At 39.5% G+C, this 26,343-nt stretch overlaps 2 protein-coding genes and 2 pseudogenes across 2 annotated transcripts; all 4 read right to left on the reverse strand.

Moving 5' to 3' along the window:
• Positions 1-717: 717 nt before the first annotated feature.
• Positions 718-2,545, reverse strand: LOC149112203 (uncharacterized; annotated as a pseudogene).
• Positions 2,546-12,006: 9,461 nt separating this feature from the next.
• LOC149112204 (uncharacterized) lies at positions 12,007-14,202 on the reverse strand (annotated as a pseudogene).
• A 2,118-nt stretch (positions 14,203-16,320) lies between these two features.
• Positions 16,321-18,431, reverse strand: LOC149112205 (uncharacterized). The gene has a single exon (XM_089290007.1). The coding sequence runs from the start codon at positions 18,277-18,279 to the stop codon at positions 16,678-16,680; it is 1,602 nt and encodes a 533-aa protein (XP_089146133.1). The 5' UTR covers positions 18,280-18,431; the 3' UTR covers positions 16,321-16,677.
• Positions 18,432-20,475: 2,044 nt separating this feature from the next.
• On the reverse strand, positions 20,476-22,457 carry LOC149112206 (uncharacterized). Its single transcript, XM_089290026.1, has one exon. The coding sequence runs from the start codon at positions 22,445-22,447 to the stop codon at positions 20,834-20,836; it is 1,614 nt and encodes a 537-aa protein (XP_089146152.1). The 5' UTR covers positions 22,448-22,457; the 3' UTR covers positions 20,476-20,833.
• Between the last annotated feature and the right edge of the window lie 3,886 nt (positions 22,458-26,343).

Consider the following 26,343-nt stretch of genomic DNA (forward strand, 5'->3'; position numbering starts at 1 on the left):
ATTTAAATTCAAATATGAATTATTTCATATATACTTCACATCATTTCACTCCTCACGGGAAGATATGAACTCAGTTAATTGACCTCGCTCCCAATGTGTGGCTTCAAAGCTCAGTTGGTAGAGCATCGCACCGGTATCGCGGAGGTCACGGGCTCGAATCCCGTTGAAGCCCTGATTTTTTCAGGCTTCTTCTTTCCAATTGCTTAAATTGGAAAATTTACTGCGATGATCATTCTTCACTTTCGTCTACCACCGCAGTTCAAATATGAATTATTTCATGTATAATTAACGTAAATGACATTGATGTATAATTAACAATTAGACCCGTGGCCCTTGAGGGCGAAGTGTCTAATTGTTTTAGTATCACCCAACTAGTCGGACAAAAAAGGCAATAATAAAGTTAGCAAATGCAAGTTGAAGAAACATTTATTTGGGAATAAAACGAAAGAAAGCGTCACGCTCGATTGCGCCAATTTCGCTACTCGAGGACTAGTAGCGTAGCCAATTAAAATGGAGGGTTTGCATTAGTCCACTAGTTGGGTGATACTAATAACGTCTAATTCATTGCGCTCTGTGCTCCCAAGACTCATACGGGATGAAACCTCACTACTTTGAAAGTCTGGCCCTGTAGCTTCGCCAGTTCGAAATTCTGGGGCGAGTAGAACCTATTATTCTATGACTGTATCATAAAGAACTTATTCAGATGATATTCGATGATAATGTCCTCGTAATTATTATTGACTCCTCAGCGTTTGATCATAGGGATCATTAAGGAGATCGCTTATTGTATAGGTTGTTTAGATAAACGAGGAGGCTTTTTAAGTTTCTTAACCGTCACGAAAACGGCATTTTGCAAGGCTTGTTCACAGACACATTGAAGCGTTCATGTACGATTACTAAAAGGTTTCCAGTTGTCCAAAGAGCTAATGGTACCACATTTACGATCGCGACTAAAACATGTCTTTTCCATCTTCTTCGCCAAACAGCCATGACAGCCATATTCTGATAGCGAGTCTCGATCGCTAGAGAGACGCTAGTGAAAAACCACTCGATCGCCAGCTGAACTGAAGTATGAAAGGCGAAAGACTGCATCAACTTTAAAAAGGGAATCGTTTTGTAAGTAAATAAATTGATACACGTACAGGAGGCCGTTCACAGACACTATAGCAGTTGATTCAAACAACATGCTCGTAATAGCGATATCAGCCATTAGTCTCTCACGACGAGGAGTACGAAAACTTCCCCAAGGAGCTGATGTTCTTTTCCAAATCACATGACAAATGTGATCAATCACAACCATGGTGCTTCGTTCTACGACTTCTAACGCTCCGTGAATTATTCCTAGAATGGCAATTGATTCTACACTGTCAAGATCCGCTTGCAACACTCGAAATACAACCGCTGATCCAAAATACAGCGGTGTCAACAAGGCATACGAATATCCCGGATGGGTAAGGTTCCATAATCGCTGAACGGAAATTCGCGAGATTGTTTTGACTATGACTCCAATGAGAGGAGCGAAGAGTGCAATTAACAGTTTGCCTTCCTCGTTTTGTTTCCTGTACGCCGGGTAAATGAAAAAGGATGCAGTGTAACCAATGAATACATGGGAACACCCAGGTAGTATCATTTTTAAGAAAAATGTCAGCTGCTGTTTCCTTGTCCGTCGCATACGGAAATGAATTGTTAGAAGATAGACTTGCCAGCCTAGACTAGCAGAAAACAGAATATTGAGTGGAATCTTTTGTAGAGAAGAAATCTTTGAATGAGAGATTCCAAGGGCTTGTAGGGCCACACGATTAATTGAATCTAAACAGTAAACAAAGCAAGAAACCAGGAACAGTTTCCTTTTCAAACCTTGCAACTGATATGGACGGAAAACAAATAGAAAACATGCAAAGGGCCACAAGTAAAGGAATGCGCAAGATATTATACCAGAAACTGATCTTATCCATTGTAATTGCACTGAAATTGACCCCTCTGCATGAAATTCGCAGTTGAGTTCAGTTTTGTAAGAGATATAAGAAATCAACATGTATACTGAACCGATGATGGCGGCAGTTAGAAGTGAAATCAAAGCGTCAATGTACATTGATTTACAGACTGTACGGAGAACAGATGGTCTGAGTCGCTTCCAAGCCATTTCTCTATCTTCATCTTGTTGATCTTCTTGTGTTTCTTCGTCCTCCTCTGGAGAGCACGCGTTTATAACCCTTATTTGAAGACTGTTAGACGCCAGATAGTCTAAGCTTGTGACTTCTCTGTCGCTGTACTCCTGGTAAATAAGCTCGTCAACAGGATGATAATACCATTCTCGACCTGTGCTTTGTAAAGGATCGTAGCCAAAAGACTCTGCCGTGAATTCAGGTTCTTGTGGGTTGTAGTGCTCTGTCACTTCTCGTGTAAAACTGAACACGATATGACCAAACACCTCTATCAGTGTACTGCTACTCATTTTACTAGGACAAGTAGATAGTGTCAATACCACAATCGTAGTTGTTCCCAGTAAACAACCCTTCGTTTGCTCTATAAATCTGTGCGAGCTGGGACGGTTTTATTTCCCTTTGTGGCCTCTTTAAAGATGAAAATCTCTATATTTAAAGCTGCCAATAAACTGTTGTTTCGTTTTTGTCCTTCTCCGGAAACCTTGTGGGCGTAGGTTGACAGTCTTCCAGCGCGTATAGCAGCGCGTTGCAATGAAATATCTTATAATCATATTCAGTGTACCTTGTTGATTTTACGATTACTTAATGATAAGAAATGGTTGAAATGCTATTGTTGCTGTTTTTCGCTTGAAGAAAAAAGGCATCTTTTTGTCTCATCCTTACTCTTTCAGTTAAGTACAGAACTACTAATTTAGTTCATAATTTCAGCTCAGTGTACTTTTCGCTTTCTTTTCGGTTCAGCTCATTTAATGTCCGAACAGCGTCGATTCCAAATTTTTATTTGTCCGGCTGTACATGACGACTTAAACTCCTTACCAAAGTATTTTACAATTACCGTCGCAATGCTTTTTGTTCCGCAATGCATCGTCCAAAAAGTAGGAAAAAAGGAAACAACTTTTTCTCTTCTACATGAATATTTGCTTCCGCTTAAGCTCTCTTCAAGCTTGCGGCAGTTGGTCCGTCAATTAGAACTCCGATGGGCGTCTCTGATTAACCTGCGTTTCACGCTAATTTAGCGCCACTAAACTATTTAGCTTTCTATTGTTGGTATGTCTACGATCCTTTTCACGAGCTTTCCAAAGTTAACATATACATTTTGCTTTTCTTTCTCGTTCCTTTCGGAAGGGCCGTCACGTGCGTTCAATTGAAAGATATTTTTCGGGAAGCTATGGTCAATGGTACAAATAATAAAACAGGACCGAAAGAGGCATCTGTCTCTGTAGAATTGTACCCCCGAGTGTGATTTCTACGGATTTCTTTGATTTCGGCTACAGAGTTACTTTGAGCTATTTAATTTCCATTAAACCAAATATTCCGAAAATTTCGAAACGGGGACAACTTTTACGGAAATTTCTTGGCAAAGTTTCCAGAAAATCCGTAAATTGTTGAATTTCCGGAAAGCGAACCATTCAACCGAAAATTCTGGAAATTCGGAGAGAAAAACCAATTGAAACGGAAATTCTCGGTATGAAATTTCCAGAAATTTGGGTATACCTCGAAATTGGGAAATTTCGGTAAATGCTTTTCCATTCGTCCCTGGAAATTTTCAGCAGTCAAAACCAGAGTTTTTCAGCGAATGGAAAGCACCCTTTGCAGCTTTGCTACTCTCAAGCGAGCGGCATTTTGGAAGGCTGGTTAGTTTCACGGAAACGTCCATGTACAACCTCTATGAGGTTAGTACTAGTCCACAGTACTAAAGGCATCGCATTTACAACTGCTACCAAGATATGTCTTTTCCATCTTCTCCGCCAAACAGCCATGACAGCCATATTCTGATAGCGAGTCTCGATCGCTAGAGAGACGCTGGTGAAAAACCACTCAAAAGCAAACATTTATTTTTTACAAGAAACATATTCAGCACGAGCCGATGAAAATATTTGGAGAAAAGAATGGGGTGGCGAGCTATTTTTCTCACATGGCACCACGCATAGTAAAGGTGTGTGTATTTTAATTGATCCCTTTGTACAACCAAAAGTTGATTATTCTTATGCCGATGACTCGGGCAGAATAGTGCTTATTACAGTCACTCTTAATGGACAAAAACTATCACTGTGCAATATTTACGCACCTAATGACCAGGCTAATTAACTCCAATTCATGCAAGAGCTCAACAATTGCATAATCGATAAATCAGAGCTCACCTCGCTAATTGTCGGGGGAGACTGGAATTGTACTTTATCAAAAAAAGATAAGATCGGAGGTGCACCGTGGAAACCGTCCAGTTACCGTAATCTCATTCTGACAACAATGGAAATGCTTGCTTGTTCGTGATACATACGCTCACGCGTGCAGTTATTATAGCCATGTGACGGATAAGAGGCTCTTTTGGGAGTTAATGAAAATGGAAATCAGATCTGCGACTATTTCCTTTTCCAAAAATAAAGCAAAATGCATCAGCAACCGAGAACAGGAATTAATACGTAGAATAGACCAACTTGATGTTATTATCTGCGATAATTTTTCTTCTCCTTACATCGATGGAGTACTACTGGAGTATGACGGACTGAAAACGGAACTTAAGTCAATTTACGAAGAAAAAGGAAAACAGGCAATGTTTAGAGCAAAATGTCGCTGGATAGAAAATGGTGAACGCCCAACAAAGTATTTTTTCAATCTTGAAAAAAGTAATTACAACAAAAAAACTATCAGTGAACTTCGATTACAAAATGATTCTATTACGCGCAACGAGACACTGATTCTAGAGCAAATTGAAGATTATTATAGAAACCTATATACCTCGGATTTAACTTTTTCTGAAACAGCTTATGACACATTCACTGAAAATGTTGAATCGCCTAAGCTTTCAGAGGACGTGCAAGGAACCTTGGAGGGTCCACTTACGTACGAAGAATGCAAAAAGATACTAGAAACCTTTCAGAATGATAAAGCACCGGGGGAAGATGGATTTACCGTTGAATTTTATACCTATTTTTTCGATCTTTTAGGAAACGATTTAATAGCAAGTTTTAACGAAGCGCACGAGAAAGGTGAACTCTCCATTTCAAAACGAAGGGGAATAATTACTTTAGTTCCGAAAGAAGACGGGTCACTCCTAGATCTTTCAAACTGGAGACCGATTACTTTGCTTAATGTTGATCTTAAAATAGCGGCAAAAGCAATAGCAAAACGCATTGAACCGACACTACCAAACCTTATCCACTCTGACCAAACAGGCTTCGTAAAAGGGAGATACATTGGGGAAAATATCCGACTTATAAGTGACATAATGGAATATACGAATCTACAAAACTTACCTGGCATTCTAACCTCCCTAGACTTCCGTAAAGCTTTTGATTCGATTGAATGGCCTTTTATAATGAAAACTTTAGACCATTTTAATTTTGGTAGTGACATCAAGCGCTGGATTAAGATATTCTACACGAACACAGAAGGTGCGGTACAAAACAATGGTTTTATAACCAGTTGGTTTAAACCATCAAAAGGAGTTCGACAAGGTTGCCCACTCTCCCCTTATTTGTTTATTCTTTCTGCAGAGGTACTCTCAAATAAGATACGTCAGGATTCCAACGTGAGAGGAATCAAAGTCTTCGGTAAGGAAATCAAGCTGTCCCAATTCGCTGATGATACAACTCTATTCAATGCGGACATAGAATCTTTAGAAATGGCCTTGAAAATTGTTGGGGATTTCGAACGAATTGCTGGCCTGTCCTTAAATGTAAAGAAAACGAAGGCGCTTTGGTTGGGGAAATGGAAAAGTAATAGAAGTAGCCTCTGGATTTAAAATGGTTCCACAGCCCCGTTAAGATATTGGGGATATATTTTTCGGATAATATTAAGGAGAATAACGAGCTCAACTTCGACAAAAAGATCCAAAAGTTGCAAATTAAGCTGGATATGTGGAGTTCACGGGACTTGACGATATTTGGAAGAGCCATGTTAATTAAAACCTTGGGCATATCGCAACTTATTTATTCGGCCTCTAATCTGGATGTTCCCAAAGGAATTGTGGAAATTGTAAGAACAAAATCTTTTAAGTTCCTCTGGAAAAACAAAAAAGATAAAATAAAAAGATCAGGCCTTTACCAGGATCCAGACAACGGTGGAATACGCATGACCGACTTTGATATCATGTTAAAAGCCCTAAAACTCGCCTGGATCCCGAGACTGTTGCGGACTTCGGACAATAGTAATTGGTGTATTATTCCAGAGCACTATTTCAGAAGAAAGGGAGGTTTAAACTTTCTACTAAGATGCAACTACGACACAAATTATTCTAAAGATCTCCCGCCCTTCTATAAGAAGATACTAGACTTCTTCAACGAATTACAAACTCTTTACTCGTATGATCAAAAGCAGGAGTTAGTATTGTTTAATAACAAACATATATTGGTGGATGGGAAACCCATCTTCCTTAGTGAATGGTTTAAAAAGGGTATTCTATCAATTAATGACCTATTGAATGAAAGTGGCAATTTTTTAACATTCCGCGAGTTTTGGGATAAATATTCCTGTGAATCCAATTTTTTACAGTATCATCAAGTTGTTAGTGCTATTCCGGAACGCTTAAGGTCTCTAGCCAAGTGCTCCGACATCATCAACAAATCATTTTTTACCGGAAATAATAATATCTTTTCCCTCAACGAATCGACACAAATTAATCTGCACAAGGCTAAGTCAAAGGACTTTTATAATTTGCTTAACGTCAAGATTCACACCGAAGATCAAACGGGCCCTAAACGTTGGAGCGAAAAACTCTCTTTAAAAAGGGACGTGTGGACTAAGATCTTTAAATCACTAAAAAATATTTGTAAGGAAACTAAACTCAAAGAGTTTCAATTTAAATTAATCCATAGAACGATAGTAACTAAGAAAGAACTATTCAGATTTGGTATTAAGGCGGACGATGAATGTCTATACTGCGGAGATAAAGATTCAATTGAGCACTCTTTTATCGAATGTATGTTTACCAAATTGTTTACCCAAAAAGTCTTGAGCTGGTTCAACCAAGTGAATGCGTGTCAAATTTCTCCTACCACAGAGGAGACCTTGTTCGGTATTACTGCAAGCTCCCACGACATAGCAATAATACGGAAATTCAACTACACCACCTTATTTATGCGCCATTATATTTATTCAAGCAAGTTAAATAGCCTGGCCATCTCCATTCAGGATTTTATCAGTAAGCTACACATTAAATACAAGCTTGAAAATTTGTCTTAATTAAATGTTTTAGTGAGAAGTACTCCTCCCTCCTCAAAGTCAATACAGAGTATAACGTATTGTAAGTAACTGTATGTACAGCAAGTAACGTAAGTAGAATATTATATTGTTAGCAGTGTAAGTAGCCCGTATTGCAAGTAATTGTATTTTCTGTAAGGAACTGTATTGAGTATTGTATTGCCAGCATAAGTGACCCGTATTGTAAGTAACGTAAGTATTGTAGAACTGTGTTTTGTAAATTAAAATTATTAAAAAAAAAAAAAAAATTCGTCCCTGGAAATTTTCAGCAGTCAAAACCAGAGTTTTTCAGCGAATGGAAAGCACCCTTTGCAGCTTTGCTACTCTCAAGCGAGCGGCATTTTGGAAGGCTGGTTAGTTTCACGGAAACGTCCATGTACAACCTCTATGAGGTTAGTACTAGTCCACAGTACTAAAGGCATCGCATTTACAACTGCTACCAAGATATGTCTTTTCCATCTTCTCCGCCAAACAGCCATGACAGCCATATTCTGATAGCGAGTCTCGATCGCTAGAGAGACGCTGGTGAAAAACCACTCGATCACGGTTCTGACTGCAAAGACTGCGTTAACTTTAAGAGGGAATCGTTTTGTAAATAAATGAATTGAAACATTTTTTTACAGGCACTACTCCAGTTGATTCATACAACATCCTCTGATGCTCATGGTAGCGGTATCAGCCATTAGTCTTTCGCGGCGAGGAGTACGAAAACTTCCCCAAGGAGCTGATCTTTTTTTGCAAATGACATGACAGAAGTGATCAATTACAACCATGATGCTTCGTTCTTAATCTATAACTTCTGCAACACTGTGAATTAATCCAAGAAAGGCGATTGATCGTATATTGTTAAGATCCCCTGTAATACTCGAAACATAACCGCTGAGCAAAAATACAGCGGGACTAATAAGACCTAGGAATAACCCGGATGAGTGATGTTCCATAACCGCTGAACGGAAATTCGCGAAAGTGCGACGCCAATGAGAGGAACCAGGGTTCCGATTAACAGTTTGCCTTCCTTGTGCTGTTGGTTGTACGTGGGGTAAATGAAAGACACTGACATCATAGCGAAAATGAAACAAAAACAGCCTGGGAGTATCATTTGTAGGAAAAAGGCCACCTGCTGTCTTCTTGTTCGTCGCATTCGAAAATGATTCGTTAAAAGAGAGACTTGACAACATAAACTGATAAAAAAACATAGTGTTGAGTGGAATCTTCAGTAATGTGGAAAACTTGGAATACGGTATTTTCAGCGCTTGTAGAACGATACGATAAAGTGTTTCCAAACAATAGAAAAGGCCACAAATCAGAATAAGTTTTCTTCTCAGTCCCATTAACTGATATGGGCGGAAATGAAATAAGATGTTCACAAAGTACCACACGTAAAGGAAAGCGCTAGACACCACACCAGAAATTGATCTCATCCACTGCACTTGAACTGGAATTGTCTCCTTTCTGTGAAAATAGCAGTCAAGTTTATTTTTGTAAGTGAGGTGAGAGACGACAATGTAAAGTAAAGTAATGAAATCAAAGCTCCAATGTACATTGATTTACAAACTGTACGGAGAGCGGATGGCGGTCTGAGTCGCTTCCAAGCCATTGCTCTTTCTTCATCTCTGACTTTCTTGTGTTTCGCCATTTTCCTCTGTTGAGCACGCGTTTATAATCCTGACATCAAACACCTTATCTGCCGAGTTGTTTAAGTTTGTGGCTTCTCTGTCGCTGTACTCCTGGTAAATAAGCTCATCAACAGGATGATAATACTATTCTCGACCTGTGCTTTGTAGAGGATCGTAGCCAAAAGACTCTGCCGTGAATTCAAGTTCTTGTGGATTGTAGTGCTCCGTCACGCCTTGTGTAAAACTGAACAAGATGTGACCACATGCCTCTCTCTACCAGCGTACTGCTGCCCGTTTTAATTGGAAAGTTAATGGCGTTAATCCCAGACTGGTAGTCGCTGTTCCTATAATGAACTGCTAGTTTACTCGCCTTAGACAAAGAAAATAATGAAATTAAACCAACAGCGGAATATGAAATTCCTAATGTTTAGTATGTGCGTCAATTGCAAGAGTGACAGTGCTAAATTCATTCCACTGTATGGTATTTACATTATTTTATTACAAATGGTGGTAAATTTTGCTTTTTGTAAGGACGTTCGGACTTATTGTATTGGGATAAAATCGAAGGAAATTCCAAATACCAGTCTATTAAGTTGTAACCTCAACAAAGGGTTATCATAGTTTTTTAAGCAACGATGAATGTTAGGAAAAATTCTCTAAGTTAGCCCAACCAGCTAAACACGCAATTTCGTCCTTCACGAAAACCTCCACGCACCGCGCGTGATGACAACATCCGCGAAAGAGCTGGGTACCAGTCTCAAAACAACTTGGGAGGAATTATCTTGAGAACAAGGCCTATTTAGGGGATTAATACGCTGACCTTCATCCTCGCTTAACTATACTGAATAATGTTGCTTATTCTTTATGACTCGTGGTTTCTATTTTTGGCTTCCATGTCTGGCTTCTCAAGCGTATTTTAAAAGTTCTCATCCCGCCGTGAAATTGATATTAGGGAGTTTTAGCAGTGACGACGCTTTGTAAAAATGGATTTATGTTTTACCTTGGAATGTTTCAACTGTGTAGATCTTTTCAGTACGCCTATGGGTCTAAAAACATGCTCAGGCTAAATATGCAATAACAGCGTTCAATTCCAAAGGAAGACACGAAAAGTTAGCCATTGTGGTTCGCGTTCTCCAAAATACGTAGAACTTGGTCATTTCGCGTTGTTGTTTTGCAGAAGACGGCTAAGAAATGTACCAAGATTCCAAACGCACGTGCAGAACTATTGTTCTTCTCGTTAAACCTTTTGTTTGGTGACGCTCACATCGCCGTCGCCGTCGTGATTTGCTAAAACTCCCTATTTAATGAGGGAAACGGGGAGGGAGGTGGAGAGCAGGGATGGAAGGTTTTTCGCCTCCCCCATCCCCACCCCTTTCCCGTTTACACCTGCAACGCAGGCTACCGTTTGGCTGTAATGAAACCTCTCGGAAATGAAAGGAATTAGAGGCTGTTAGAAAAAAAGCTTTATTATATGGCTAGTGTTTATAGCTGATACTTCGCGCGCTCTGATTGGCTAATACTAGGGCATTATTCTCCCGTAATGCCCACAGGCCGATTACGGGCCTCCTGAAACAAAGCGAAGGGAAGTTAAAAAAAAAAAACTGTTGCTTTTTTCCTGAAAATTATAGCAGGTGAAAACGATGCCTGAACACTCGGAGAGTGCCGATTCTATTACCCTGATCAAACAAAATTTTAGCAAAAGTACAGCGAATTCACAAAATTAAGTTACGAACGAGTTGGTACCAGACAGGACGAAGGAAACGGATAAGAAGAAATTGGCTGGAAAAGAGGAATGCATGGCAAGATAAGTACGCGCTTTACCGGATGACGTTTTTGTTTTGTTTTTGTTTTCATAGGCCATATAATAAACTAGTTATTAACCTCGACCGGTCGGTCTTAGGGGAAAATCGCAAACCTCGGCCTTGCCGGCAAGGTCTCGGTTTGATATTTTCCCATGCAGACCTCACTCCCGGTTAATAAGTAATACAAAGTGATGTGAGCGGAATTTAATCTAAGAGAATGCATGAGGAGAATGCATTACGAGTTAATAAGGTTTATTAATAAGAAATATAAGCTCTAAGCTAATGTAGGCCGGTACATTACGCAAAATGTTTAAATATTTACCCTCACGCTTCTTTTCGGCGTTCTCCAAACTTTCCGCGTGCTTCATAACTCGGTGATGAACGCTATACAGCATGAACCAATTATGAAATAAAACACAATGTGTGGGATTGCAAGGATCAAACGTTCTTGACGTTCATTATTTATATAATTTATTTATTTGTTTATATAATTGTCCTCCACTTCATGTTGAATTTCATTAGTTTGTAACAATTACCCGCATGACTACCTCTCTATTTACACTGATTTCTAACCACAATCCATTGTGCAAAAATCATTTCCTTCAGATATTATGAGCAAAACAGAAACAAGGTAAGAAACGCTTTCGCTCGTCAATAGTATGAATATGTGCTGCCGTCTAAGTTTACTCTAAGGTACAGCATTGTTCCCCTCCGTCAAGTGTTGGTAAGGATGCAGTTCTTTTTTCAAAACAAAACAAACAAAAACAACGGCTTTCATCGGTTCCAGAAAGGCACATCTCATCTTTATTTTAACGATACGTAAACTCTTTTTTTTGTCGGGGGGGGGGGGGGGGAGGGAGGGGAGGTAGTCACTGTTTACATGAGAAAACTCGCGCCAGCGGGAGTTTGATACCAGGATTACAACTTGATTTCGTATCATGCTTATATAGGGGACACATGCCCCAATGTGGTTTACGCGACGCCATCTTGGATTGGATGAAATGAACTACGCATGCATCACTCGGCTCCAGTCTCCCACGAGATTGATGTTGTTCTTCGTTTACATGATACTCTTGCAAGATTTCGTACCGGAATGAAATTCTGGCTCAGCTTCAGTAATCGGGTAAATTCACGCCCGAATGACTCGTCCGGTGATAGGTAGTAACTGTGGTCCGGTATAACATTTTTCTGGTGGTATCAGGTAAACCAACACAGAGCCACGAGTGGGGACTGCGGTGAACTCGCGCCGGTATCAAAGTCACTCCAATATCATGTAAACACAGCTTATAGAACTCGAACGCTAACTTGAAACGTCTATTTTTTCCCGATGAACCTCAGTGGTACAACTTAATGAGTCTTCCACGTGACTGCAATTTTCCTTAGGCGAAAAAAGAGTTTTTTTTGTTCCAAATCAAGTTACTCCATCCTACAACAATATTCTCGCGATAGTCTATACAAGGTTATAAACGTGTTGAGTAGTCTCTACTTGTTCAGTTTATTGACTTGTTATCTTCAGTATAATTTTAAAAGGTTCATCACCCCTCTACTAACTATGATCACGCCACGTTCTGCCAAGACTGTGAGGTAACGTGCTCGCATGAAGAAAGTTGCCTAAATTATTTCCTCGAGATTATGGACTTCTCAGCGTTTGATCATAGTGATCATCGAGGAGATAGCTTGCTGTATATATGTTGTTCAGATCAACGTGGCCTCAACAGAGGAGGGGTTTTATGTGTCTTAATTCTCAAGAAAACGGCATTTTGCAAGGCTGGTTCACGGACACATTGAAGCGTTCATGTACGATTACTAAAAGGTTTCCAGTTGTCCAAAGAGCTAATGGAACAACATTTACGATCGCGACTAAAACATGTCTTTTCCATCTTCTTTGCCAAACAGCCATGACGGCCATATTCTGATAGCGAGTCTCGATCGCTAGAGAGACGTTAGTGAAGAACCACTCAATCGCAGGCTGAACTGAGGTATGAAAGGCGAAAGACTGCATCAACTTTAAAAGGGAATCGTCTTGTATGTAGATAAGTTGATACAAGTACAGAAAGCCGTTAACAGACACTGTAGCAGTTGATTCATACAACATGCTCATGATAGCGATATCAGCCATTAGTCTCTCACGGCGAGGAGTACGAAAACTTCCCCAAGGAGCAGATTTTCTCTTCCAAATCACGTGACAAATGCGATCAATCACAACCATGGTGCTTCGTTCTATGACTTCTGTAGCGCCATGAATTATTCCAAGAATGGCGATGGATTGTATACTGCCAAGATCCGCTTGTAGCACTCGAAATACAACCGCTGATCCAAAATACAGCGGTGTCAACAAGGCGTAGGAATATCCCGGATGAGTAATGTTCCTTAACCGCTGAAGGGAAATTCGCGAGATTGTTTTGACTATGACTCCAATGAGAGGAACGAAGAGTGCGATTAACAGTTTGACTTCCTTATGTTGTTTGTTATACGCTGGGTAAATGAAAACGGCTACAATGAAAGCACTAAGTAAATGTGAAAAGTCGGGTAGTAACATTTTAAAGAAAAAAGTCACCTGCTGTTTCTTTGTCCGTCGCATATGGAAGTGAATTGTTAGAAGATAGATTTGCCAGCCTACACTGGCACAAAACAAAACATTGAGTGGAATCTTTTGTAGAGAAGAAATCTTTGATTGAGAAATTCTAGGGCTTATAGAGCCACACGGTAAATTGAATCTAAACAGTAAACAAAGCAAGAAACCAGGAACAGTTTCCTTTTCAAACCTTGCAACTGATATGGACGGAAAAGAAATAGAAAACATGCAAAGGGCCACAAGTAAATGAATGCGCAAGATATTATACTGGAAACTGATCTTATCCATTGTATTTGTACTGGAATTGACCTCTCTGGGTGATATTCGCAGTTGAGTTCAGTTTTGTAAGAGATATAAGGAATCAACAGGTATACTGAGCCTACAATGGTGGCAGTTAGTAGTGAAATCAAAGCTCCAATGTACATTGATTTACAAACTGTACGGAAAGCGGATGGTCTGAGTCGCTTCCAAGCCATTGCTCTATCTTCATCTTGCTGATCTTCCTGTGTTTCTTCGTTTTCTTCTGTTGAGCACGCGTTTATAACCCTTATATCAAGTCTTCTAGCCGCTAGATAGTCCAAGGTTGTGGCTTCTCTGTCGCTGTACTCCTGGTAAATAAGCCCGTCAACAGGATAATAATACCATTCTCGATCTGTGCTTTGTAGAGGATCGTAGCCAAAAGACTCTGCTGTGTATTCAGGCTCTTGTGGGTTGTAGTGCTCTGCCACACCTCGTGTAAAACTGAATACGATATGACCAAACACCTCTATCAGTGTACTGCTACTTATCTTATTCGACAAAGGAAATCTTGTACCCTGAGCTTGCCGTCTGAAGAATCCAACTGGTTAATTGAATCTGTGAAGTTCTTACTGCGCTAGTCACTTAGTTCTTGATGCTCGCGACAATAACAGCTAAGTAAATGCCTTCATTTCAAGGTTTTCAATTTAAGTACCGTGGTGGATATGAATGATAATAAATGGTCAGTTTCGAAACAGTCGAATACTTTCGAAACCAACAGGAACACCTGTCGGGCTACGCATTTAGAAATGCGGACTTCTTTATACCGAGATTTACCGTAACACTGGCGGCTTTGGTAAACGTAGCGTTAATTATTAAGGTCCATTATTGTGATCTAAGCTGCGCACTGGGTTGAAACAATCAGAAACATACGAATAAAAACAAAGAACCCTAAAGAACTTCTAGCACAACGATACAATTGCCCAATCTATGTGAATTAATAAATTTTGTTTACTTAGATTACGATCTTTTTAGAGAATGAGTTTTTACGCCGTTATTAAATTTAGGATATTTAGTTCTACGCAATTTTACAAATTAAACTAGATAGAAGAATATCTTAATTTTTTTTCGATTTTTAAATTCGGTTTCTTGTTCTTCTCCTAGGACTGTATATTTCAAAAATTTTGGACGTAATTTTTAATTTTTGATTAAAAGAGATTTGCTTAAGCAGAGATATTCAAAAATGACTGAAAGACTCGGCGTTTCAAAGTGATCATGACGCCATTATCAAGAAAAAATAAATACAAGAAAGCGATTATTTAAGTAATCTAGGGCTGAAAATTAACATACTGAACGTGCAAACTGACTCAAATTTTGCTAAAGGGTTTGTTTAGCAATCTAATCAGTACCTATGTTAATTTTCAGGAAATAGAACCAAAATTAACAGAAAGTACGTAACTACTTCTCTCTCCATTTAAAATTACCACTCCAATTCCTTGTAGAACAATCGTTTCCAACATAGGTTGGAAACCAAAACGTGAAAAGGATAAAAACGCTTTCGTTCCTAGTTGAGATCGTCGTTTACTAAAAGGTTGCGTTAGCTGTTTCGTCAACTAGACCTACGAATGAGAGTTTGTTTTGAAAACTAAACGAAAACAAAAGCGTTGATCAGTTCTGAGAGGGCATAACCATAATTAGTTGCTTAAAGTGATACCAAATTCAAGGGCACCCACCATGGTGATTTTACTACATTTCTGGTTAAAAAGTACTCGCATTAAGATTCTCTGCTTTCGCTTGTACAAGAATTTAGTTGGCTTTTAGTGACTTTTTTCAAGAGGTTATGATCCTGATGATGATTATAATGTTCACAGACCCTCTGTTCAGTGTTGTATGTTTTGCGTTGATCGAGTTCTTCGAGACCAGTAGAAAACGTATTAACTGCTCAAACGCAGAGAGGTGCAGTGGCCCTGGGAAAAGACAAAAACAGAGGGTTTCATTGTTTAAGCCAAAACACTCGAAGCAAAAATCTAAACGTCTGTGGAGAGACTATTTTTTCCTGGCAGACATTTTCAATTTTAAATCACGGTCTTACGCATGAGTAGCCATCAAAAAACCTTTTTTAAAATGCAGTGTACTTATATAGCATTTTTATTATTTTTAATTTTTCAACAATAAAAATATATCTTGGTGGTTTTACTTCTTAAAGTCATACTCATGATTGTGTACATGGCCGCGCAGAGATACGAAATCTCTCTTCGAGGGTTGAATATTTCATGAGTGAGCGCAGCAAACGAGTGGAATAAGTTTCAACATAAGAGGAAAAAATTCGTATCTCCAAGCGACCGTGTAATTTTCTTTTTGTTATATTAAATCCCCACAATACATCAACATACTAGTAACAACGTTTATGATGATTTTCCGAAGATTTCCGACTAGTTTCCGAAGAAGCTCCAAAAGTTGTCCGAACTGAGGCCACAGGACGTTTCCCAACATTTCCCGAAAATGTCCGAAGATTTTTGAACATAACCGAAGATTGCCGTAGTCGTCCGAGGGAGATCCGAAGATGTTTCGATTATACAGCAGCATTAAAGTACAGTTAAAGGTTCAAAAATGATTTCAAAAATGATATCGTCACTCAGTATACCTATAATTTTTAATTTTGTATAAACAAATTTTCTTCAGTCAACGTCAGTCAGTGATACAACTCAAAACGTCTCACGCATAAGTGGGATTTCTACGATTTTATTTTGTAGGAAATCCTGCAAGAAATATTTTAATGTTATTCTATACAAAACTTAAAACTTATTCAGCAATCTCTACTTTTCAGCTGATTAATCTAATATCTTCGGTAATAAAGGTGATGACATTTATGTACAATGTGTAGTTCATCCCGCCGACTCCTGCCAAGACGGTAAGATGAAGAAAAGTTCGCAACATCATTTCCCCTTAATCGGCAACTTTAAGCCTGTATTAGCGGTTCATCCCTAGTGATCATCAAGGAGATGTCCTTACTACATTAGTTGAAATTGTCCAGACAAGCTTGGCCCCAACAGAGGACGGCGCGGTTTTTATGTGTCTAACTGTCAAGAAAAAGGGATTTTACAAGGCTGGTTCACGGACTCATTAAAGCGTTCATGTACGATTACTAAAAGGTGTCCAGCAGTCCACAAAGCTAATGGTACCACATTTACGATCGCGACTAAAACATGTCTTTTCCATTGTCTTCGCCAAACAGCCATGACAGCCATATTCTGATAGCGAGTCTCGATCGCTAGAGAAACGCTGGTGAAAAACCACTCGATCACCAGTTGAACTGAAGTACAAAAGGCGAAAGACTGCAGCAGGTTTAAAAGGGAATCGTTTTGTAAGTAAATAAATTGATACAAGTACAAAAAGCCGTTAACAGACACTATAGCAGTTGATTCATACAGCATGCTCGTGATAGCGATATCAGCCATTAGTCTCTCACGGCGAGGAGTACGAAAACTTCCCCAAGGAGCTGATGTTCTTTTCCAAATCACGTGACAAATGTGATCAATAACAACCATGGTGCTTCGTTCTACAACTTCCAAAGCTCCGTGAATTATTCCAAGAACTGCAATTGATTCTACACTGCCAAGATCCGCTTGTAACACTCGAAATACAACCGCTGATTCAAAGTATAGCGGTGCTAACAATGCAAACAAATATCCCGGATGGGCAACGTTCCATAACCGCTGAACGGAAATCCGCGAGATTGCCTTGACTATGACTCCAATGAGAGGAGCGAAGAGTGCGATTAACAGTTTGCCGTCCTCGTTTTGTTTCCTGTACGCCGGGTAAATGAAAAAGGATGCAGTCAAACCAATAAATAAATTAGAACATCCGGGTAGTATCATTTTAAAGAAAAAGGTCACCTGCTGTTTTCTTGTCTCACGCATACTGAAGTGACTTGTTAGAAGATAGACTTGCCAGCCTAAACTGGCACAAAACAAAACATCGAGCGGAATCCTTTGTAGAGTCGAAATCTTTGAATGAGAAATTCCAAGGGCTTGTAGAGCCACACGATAAATTGAATCTAAACAGTAAACAAAACAACAAACTAAGAACAGTTTCCTTTTCAAACCTTTCAACTGATATGGACGGAAAACAAATAGAAAACATGCAAAGGGCCACAGGTAAAAGAATGCGCAAGATATTATACGAGAAACTGATCTTATCCACTGTATTTGTACTGGAATTGACCTCTTTGGGTGAAATTCGCAGTTGAGTTCAGTTTTGTAAGAGATATAAGAAATCAACAAGTATACTGAGCCTGTAATGGCGGCAGTTAGTAGGGAAATCAAAGCTCCAATGTACATTGAGTTACAAACTGTACGGAGAGCGGATGGTCTGAGTCGCTTCCAAGCCATTGCTCTATCTTCATTTTCCGGATCTTCCTGCGTTTCTTCGTCCTCCTCTGGAGAACACGCGTTTCTTACCCTTATTTCAAGACTGTTAGACGCTAGATAGTCCAAACTTGTGACTTCTCTGTCGCTGTACTCCTGGTAAATAAGCTCGTCAACAGGATAATAATACCATTCTCGACCTGTGCCAAAAGACTGTACCATGTATTCAGGTTCTTGTGGATTGTAGTGCTCTGTGACTCCTCGTGTAAAACTGACCACGATATGACCAAACACCTCTATCAGTGTACTGCTACTCATTTCATTCGACAAAGGAAATCTTTGATCCCAATTGTACCCTGAGCTTGCTGTGTGAAGAATCCAACTGGTTGATTGAGTCTGTGAAATTCTTACTGCATTAGTCACTTAGTTCTTGATGCTCACCACAGTAACAGCTAAGTAAATGCCTTCATTTCAAGGTTTTTAATTTAAGTGCCGTGGTGGATATGAATGATAATAAATGGTCAGTTTCGAAACAATTGATGACTTTCGAAACCAACAGGAACACCTGTCAGGCTACGCATTTAGAAATGCGGACTTCTTTATACCGAGATTTACCGTAACACTGGCGGCTTTGGTAAACATAGCGTTAGTTGTTAAGGTCCATTATTGTGATCTAACCTGAACACCGGATTAAAACAATCAGAACCATACGAGAAAAAACAAAGAATCTTAAGGAACTTCTAGAGCAACGATACAATTGCCCAATATATGTGAATTAATAAATTTTCTTTACTTAGGTCATGATCTTTTTAGAGAATGATTTTTTTCGCCATTATTGAGTTTAGGATATTTAGTTCTACGCAATTGTACAAATTAAACCAGGTAGAAGAATATTTTAATTTTTTTTTTCGATTTTTAAATTCGGTTTCTTGTTTTTCCCCTAGGACTGCATATTTTTAAAATTTTCGACAAAATTTTTAATTTTTGATCAAAAGAGATTTGCTTAAGCAGTGATATTCAAAAATGACTGACAGACTCGGCGTTTCAAAGTGATCATGACGCCATTATCAAGAAAAAGTAAATATAAGAAAGCGATTATTTTAGTAATCTAGGGCTGAAAATTAACATACTCAATGTGCAAATTGGCTCAAATTTTGCCAAAATGTTTGCTTAGCAATCTATTCAGTATGTTAATTTTCAGGCAAACAGAAGCAAAATTAACAGAGAGTACGTAACTACTTTATTTTTTCCCATGAGGGCACGGTAACGAATCCTGCAAACTGATTAGTTTTTCAGTAGCGCGGTCCGGATTTTCCTATCTCTGACCACGGTCACGCTAACGGCGGGAAACAGTGCGGGTGAAATTGCCATGTTGGTTAATTTTCGTGAGTGAACTAGCAATAATCGTCACCCTTTGCTCTTTTTACACTTCCATCGATGATTAATCAAAGCAAGTTTATCTCTATTCACTTTAAAATGTCAAGGAAAGTCACTGTAAGTAAATTGAATTGAGTATTTTTAAGTTGCGAGAGTTACTTTGGTTGTTTGTAGCTCGGCGCTGTAATAGCGCGCAATCCTGTGTTTCTCTCGCAGCACAATTTTTAAGCAAAAAAAAGTCAATTGCAGTCGAGTTTAACTCTCTGATCGTTGCTGTATCTAAGAGAATTTCTGTGGAACACACCAAACGAATTTACGCGAATTCTGCTACTCAATTTATGGTAAAAAGACTGATTTCGAGTGTTTCGCAACGGCTGATAGAAATTGTTTTTGTTGTACAACTTTGCAGAAATTTCACACCGGAAAAACAGTTTTGGAGAACTTAACTGGTGAACTAGATGCAACTAACATAACGTAGCTGGAAATAAAGCTGTCCTTTAATATATCTTTCTTTGTCTAGTATCTGAGTTACTCGTTCGTTCGCTCGTTAGATTTTTTGCGATGGTGTGTAGGCGGCACGTAAGCCAATTCAATGACAAAGTTACGTGAACAATTCAACTTCTAAGCCAATTTACCGCAGGGAAAAATAAAAATGTTATTTGCCGGCTTAGGGTCGGTCCGTATAGTGAAGAAACTGTGACCTCGGGCTTGAAAATCGCGCCACATTTCCGCAAGACCTCGGTCACAGTTTTTCACTATACGGACCTCCCAGCCGGCGAATAACATATATCTCTCTCCATTTACAATTACCACCCCAATTCTTTGTGGAAAAAAAAAAATCGTTTTCATCATTTATTGGAAACCAAAACGTGGGACGAAAAAAAAAAAACGCTTTAGTTCCTAGTTGTGATCGTGGTTTACTAAAAGGTTGCGTTAGCTGTTTCGTCAACTGGTGGCAAGAATGAAACTTTGTTTTGAAAACTAAACGAAAACAAAAGCGTTAATCAGTTCTGAGAAGGTATAACACACAATTAGTTGCTTGAAGTCAAGTGATGCCTAATTTAAGGGCACCCACCATGGTGATTTTATATAATAAATTTTCTTCAATAAACTTCAGTCAGTGATACAACGCGTAAGTGTGATTTCTGCGATTTTACTTTGTAGGAAATCCTGCAAGTAATATTTTCACGTTATTCTATACAAAGCTTTAAACTTATTCAGCAATCTCTACTTTTCAGCTGATTAACCTAACATCTTCAGTAATTAAGGTTAAATGACATTTATGTATAATGTGTAGTTCATCCGCCGTGTCCTGCCAAGACGGTGAGATGAAGAAAAGTTCGCAACATCATTTCCCCTTAATCGGCAACTTTAAGCCTGTATTAGCGGTTCATCCCTAGTGATCATCAAGGAGATGTCCTTACTACATTAGTTGAAATTGTCCAGACAAGCTTGGCCCCAACAGAGGACGGCGCGGTTTTTATGTGTCTAACTGTCAAGAAAAAGGGATTTTACAAGGCTGGTTCACGGACTCATTAAAGCGTTCATGTACGATTACTAAAAGGTGTCCAGCAGTCCACAAAGCTAATGGTACCACATTTACGATCGCGACTAAAACATGTCTTTTCCATTGTCTTCGCCAAACAGCCATGACAGCCATATTCTGATAGCGAGTCTCGATCGCTAGAGAAACGCTGGTGAAAAACCACTCGATCACCAGTTGAACTGAAGTACAAAAGGCGAAAGACTGCAGCAGGTTTAAAAGGGAATCGTTTTGTAAGTAAATAAATTGATACAAGTACAAAAAGCCGTTAACAGACACTATAGCAGTTGATTCATACAGCATGCTCGTGATAGCGATATCAGCCATTAGTCTCTCACGGCGAGGAGTACGAAAACTTCCCCAAGGAGCTGATGTTCTTTTCCAAATCACATGACAAATGTGATCAATAACAACCATGGTGCTTCGTTCTACAACTTCCAAAGCTCCGTGAATTATTCCAAGAACTGCAATTGATTCTACACTGTCAAGATCCGCTTGTAACACTCGAAATACAACCGCTGATTCAAAGTACAGTGGTGCTAACAAGGCAAACGAATATCCCGGATGGGCAACGTTCCATAACCGCTGAACGGAAATCCGCGAGATTGCCTTGACTATGACTCCAATGAGAGGAGCGAAGAGTGCGATTAACAGTTTGCCGTCCTCGTTTTGTTTCCTGTACGCCGGGTAAATGAAAAAGGATGCAGTCAAACCAATAAATAAATTAGAACATCCGGGTAGTATCATTTTAAAGAAAAAGGTCACCTGCTGTTTTCTCGTCTTACGCATACTGAAGTGACTTGTTAGAAGATAGACTTGCCAGCCTACACTGGCAGAAAACAAAGCATTGAGTGGAATCTTTTGTAGAGAAGAAATCTTTGAATGAGAAATTCCTAGGGCTTGCAGGGCCACACGATAAATTGAATCTAAACAGTAAACAAAGTAGCAAACCAGAAACAGTTTCCTTTTCAAACCTTTCAACTGATATGGACGAAAAACAAATAGAAAACAAGCAAAGGGCCACAAGTAAAGGAATGCGCAAGATATTATATTGGAAACTGATCTTATCCGTTGTAATTGTTTTGGAATTGACCACTCGGGGTGAAATTCGCAGTTGAGTGCCGTTTTGTAAGAGATATAAGATATCAACAGGTATTCTGAGCCTATAATGATGGCAGTTAGTAGTGAAATCAAAGCTCCAATGTACATTGAGTTACAAACTGTTCGGAGAACGGATGGTCTGAGTCGCTTCCAAGCCATTGCTCTATCTTGCTGATCTTCATGTGTTTCTTCGTTCTCCTCTGCCGAGCACGCGTTTATAACCTTTATATCAAGATGGCTAGACGCTAGATAGTCTAAGTTTGTGGCTTCTCTGTCGCTGTACTCCTGGTAAATAAGCTCGCGAACAGGATGATAATACCATTCTCGACCTGTGCTTTGTAGAGGATCGTAGCCAAAAGACTCTGCCGTGTATTCAGGTTCTTGTGGATTGTAGTGTTCTGTTACTCCTCGTGTAAAACTGAACACGATGTGACCAAAAACTTCTATCAACGTATTGCTTCTCATTTTTCGTCGATAAAGGGTGATATAAATAGAAAGATCTCTGTTTCCTTGCTTCAGGTTCAACTGCATGTGAGCTCTCGCAAATGCGTCATTTCATCTTATAGGCCACGTTCGATTTGTGGTCATATGTCAAATGCTGGTTGCGAACCTTTCTCAATTCCCAAGAGAGACTTGAACATAAAGAAAACACCACCAAATATAGAAGTTTGTACTGAAAGCCTCGGAGCCATGTGAGAATATTGCTATATCGAACGCGGCCTATTCTGGTAGCTCGGCTTCCTGTTAATCTGAAGGCGTAACCCTAAATTGATGATGGATGTTAATTGCAATTAGTCATATCGTTGAATTTAATTAACTTTCCCAAAAGAGGACATTTCAACTCTGTTTGAGAAACATTGATGTCACAAGGTCGTGTAATTTCTGCCTGCTGATCTTATCACGTTATTTGCCTGGGGCGAGGGGGCTTATTTCTCCGGAAATACCGAAATGTTTTCTATTCTTCCGATTGTACAGTTCCTGTAATGCAGAGATGAGTTATAGCACACTATTCCGATATAAAATAATAGCCTCTGAGTTCTTAAAGGGTCTTTTCTTATACAAAATAAGTAAACAACTTTTTCTTTGAACGTTTGCCTGATTAAAAATGTCTCCAATACGGTTACTTATGTATGGATCGATCAGACACAATTTTCAGATAATTGCACCGAAATCAGGATCAACAGTACCGACAAGCACTCTGTGCTCACGCTTTGTGTAAAACTGAATCGGCGACATGACTCAACAATTCAGTGGGTTATACCTTCACTGCTTTGTATTACTTTGTCAATAGACTGCGAGCAGGCTCTCCTTTCCCCGAAAATCCGTGGGAGAGAACGCAAACTGACAAGTTAGTACCCAAGCGTGACTGTAAGCGTGAAGTGCGCGCTATGTGGCGGCTCGCGGCATCGCCACTCGCCGCTCGCACGTCAAGCTCACAGTTACGCTCGCACGCTTACTTGTTTTGCGTTCTTCCCCACGGATTTTCGAGGAAAAGAGAGACTTCTGGCAGTCTAATTTGTCAACGAACCAGTGCGTGAACGGTCAGCAACAGGTTTTTCACCCCCGGCGTTGCTCATGCCAAAACAGACTAAGCTTATTTTTGGAGAGGCAACTGAAGCTCTGCGATGAAAGGAAAATGAAACAACTCTCCCTGCCATTCAAAAACACATTAATAAGGAAGTGAATTCCTTACAAACATTGATGCCAACCAGAAAAGATGATTTTAATCATTTTAGTGAGACTTAAGTGATAGTGTAAGCTCGTTTTGCCTGTTACTAGTTTACAAGGTTCGTTTTGTGCGCACAAAAAAAGTCAATAAATGTACTTTTCCCGGCTTGAAGAGCCTAATGGCTTTCGGCAGTCCTTATAAGTTCAATTCCTGTTTTGAACACTTTATCTCCAGTGTTATTAATTCCAACGTATTGATCCAATTTGGTTTTGATACTATCTGTCTATCAACATTTTCACACAGAAAAAAAATAGTTACGCTTCATCTCTTTGAGGTCAGAAGTTAAGAGAGTGCGTTCCAGTCTGGTTTCAATCCAAATGATTAAGCCCTGGGCGGTTATGTAGCTGTGCTAATGGTTCAAAACTTAATTGTTGACTGGGATGTTTCGATCTTCCTGTAGTTGAACGAGTGCGAAACGGAAGGATTTTTTTTGCAGGAAATAACGAATAAACATCGATACAGTTGTTTCGAGAAAGGTTGTCCTACAGAATCGTAAATGCCTACGCGACAATGCCGAAAGAAATTATTGGTAGTGTTAGCTTAGCAACGGTAATTGAAGTTCACGGTGTTTCAGCCTGAAAGAAAGAAAAACAATGAATACTTTTATTTGTAGTTACTCCTACACCGCGGTGAACTTCGATCAAGGAAGAGATAACTACCTTTACCCATAATGCCTTAGCATTGCCACGTACGCTGTTACACTTCTATAGGTAGACTGCGAGCAGTCCATTCTGTAGGCAGACCGTTCTCGGAATGGCTGTATATGTTTTTAATTAAAGAAATATTGATGACGGAAGAGAGAAGCTACCAAGGTCATAACACGTGAAACTGATAACTCTGTCACGTTTTCGAAACGTGCTCTCTTTAAAGATAATTTCCAGTCTGTACTGCGCAGTCTCAGTACCCTAATGTTTGTAAACATTCTAAATCTCACTCGATGGAATGTTTTGAAGCCTTTCAAATTCTTTTTCCAACAGCTTCATTGATTTTTACAGCTGCGAAGTTGTTTCAGCAAGTAATATGAGAAAGAACGAAGCATAAAGCTTCGACCGCTTCGCATCCATAATGGCGGTTGTTTTGAAACTTTGAATTTACTTCATGTAAGCAGTTGCGAAATGTTTACATTGTGTGATGTCTTACATGAAACGAAACAAAAAACGCACATAAACTCTCGAGGGTGCACAGTGCAGACTGGAAATCATCTTTAATCTAATTTTCATCCCTGTCCTACTTTTCCAAAACGCATGCCGTAAATTTCAATTTCATGAACTAACAATTTTCGTACTCGATATCCCAGAAAAGCTGTTCTAAATATCCCTTATCCATTAATGATTTCCACAAATATCCGGTATACCCTAAGTTTTTTTTACCCTATATATCCGGTATCTGGTAACTCACTAGCCCTGATGCGATCATATTTAGGGGTGGCGAATGGTAAATGCGAGACTTTGCGAGACGCCGAGATTAGCGTTTTTCTTTGCGAGCCTGAGACATTTTGATTTCTTCAATTGCGAGACCGAGACTTCAAAGTGTTTTAAACGCGAACTCAAGACGTTCAGGTTCTAAGATGCTGTGATGTAATTTAACTTTATAAAAAAATAAGCAAATCGGTACTTAACGACTTTCTTAGCCTTGAAAAAAATCGAGACTGCGAGACAGCTTTGTGAGAAAAATCGAGACTGCAAGACGCACATAACCGCTAAAAAACGAGACTGCGAGACCTGTGAAATTTGGTGAAAATTTTGCGAGACCATGGGTTTTTAAAGGACCATTCGCCACCCCTATATTTCACAAATGGGAAAAACAGGGTTAGGATCAGGCAGGAAACAACAAGTGATTGGTACGCTTCCCCGGGAGGATGTCTCCAGGGATCGGCCTTCGGGCCTCTTCTTTGGAATGTATTCCAAAACCATCTACACCTCTCCACTGATAAAACCAGGTTATTTATGTATGCGGATGATCACCAACTGTTTTCAGTGGCGAAGACAACTAACGAAGCGGAAAGCGGAAGGAAACAACATCTCTGAGTGGTACAACAACAACTTTTTACAAGAAAATTTTTCAAAGTATCAGGTGGTGAGTCTGGGCCCGAGGAACTGTCTAAGGATTTACATATTGTTGTTAATGACACTGTAATTGATCAGAAACCAGAGATAACGCTGTTAGGGGTTACCTTAGACGATCAACTATCATTTTCGAGTCATGTAAGCAATGTTTGTAGAAAAGCCTCCTGTCAAACTGGTGTTCTTCTGAGATTACGTAACTTCATTCCGACATCAGCTAAATTACACATTGTCAAATTTGCTATACTACCTCATCTCACATACTGTCAGACTGTCTGGAATTTTTGTCGTTCTTCTGATGCCAGAAAACTAGAACGAATTCAGGAACGAGCACCACGAACTGTTTATTACCAATTCTCAATATCACCTTAGAAATTCTGATTTCACCATACCCAGATATCGGACTAGCTGGTGCCACGAGCTTCGTTGCTATCGTCAGCGGTATCATAGCTGATGTCACGAGCTTCGTTGCTGTCGTCAGCGGTATCATAGCTGGTGTCGCGAGCTTCGTTGCTATCGTCAGCGGTATCATAGCTGATGTCACGAGCTTCGTTGCTGTCGTCAGCGGT

The sequence above is a fragment of the Orbicella faveolata genome, unplaced genomic scaffold (assembly GCF_042242905.1).
Source record: "Orbicella faveolata isolate gen_17 unplaced genomic scaffold, um_ofav_v1 contig_2, whole genome shotgun sequence".
In the NCBI taxonomy this organism is placed as follows: Eukaryota; Metazoa; Cnidaria; class Anthozoa; order Scleractinia; family Merulinidae; genus Orbicella; species Orbicella faveolata.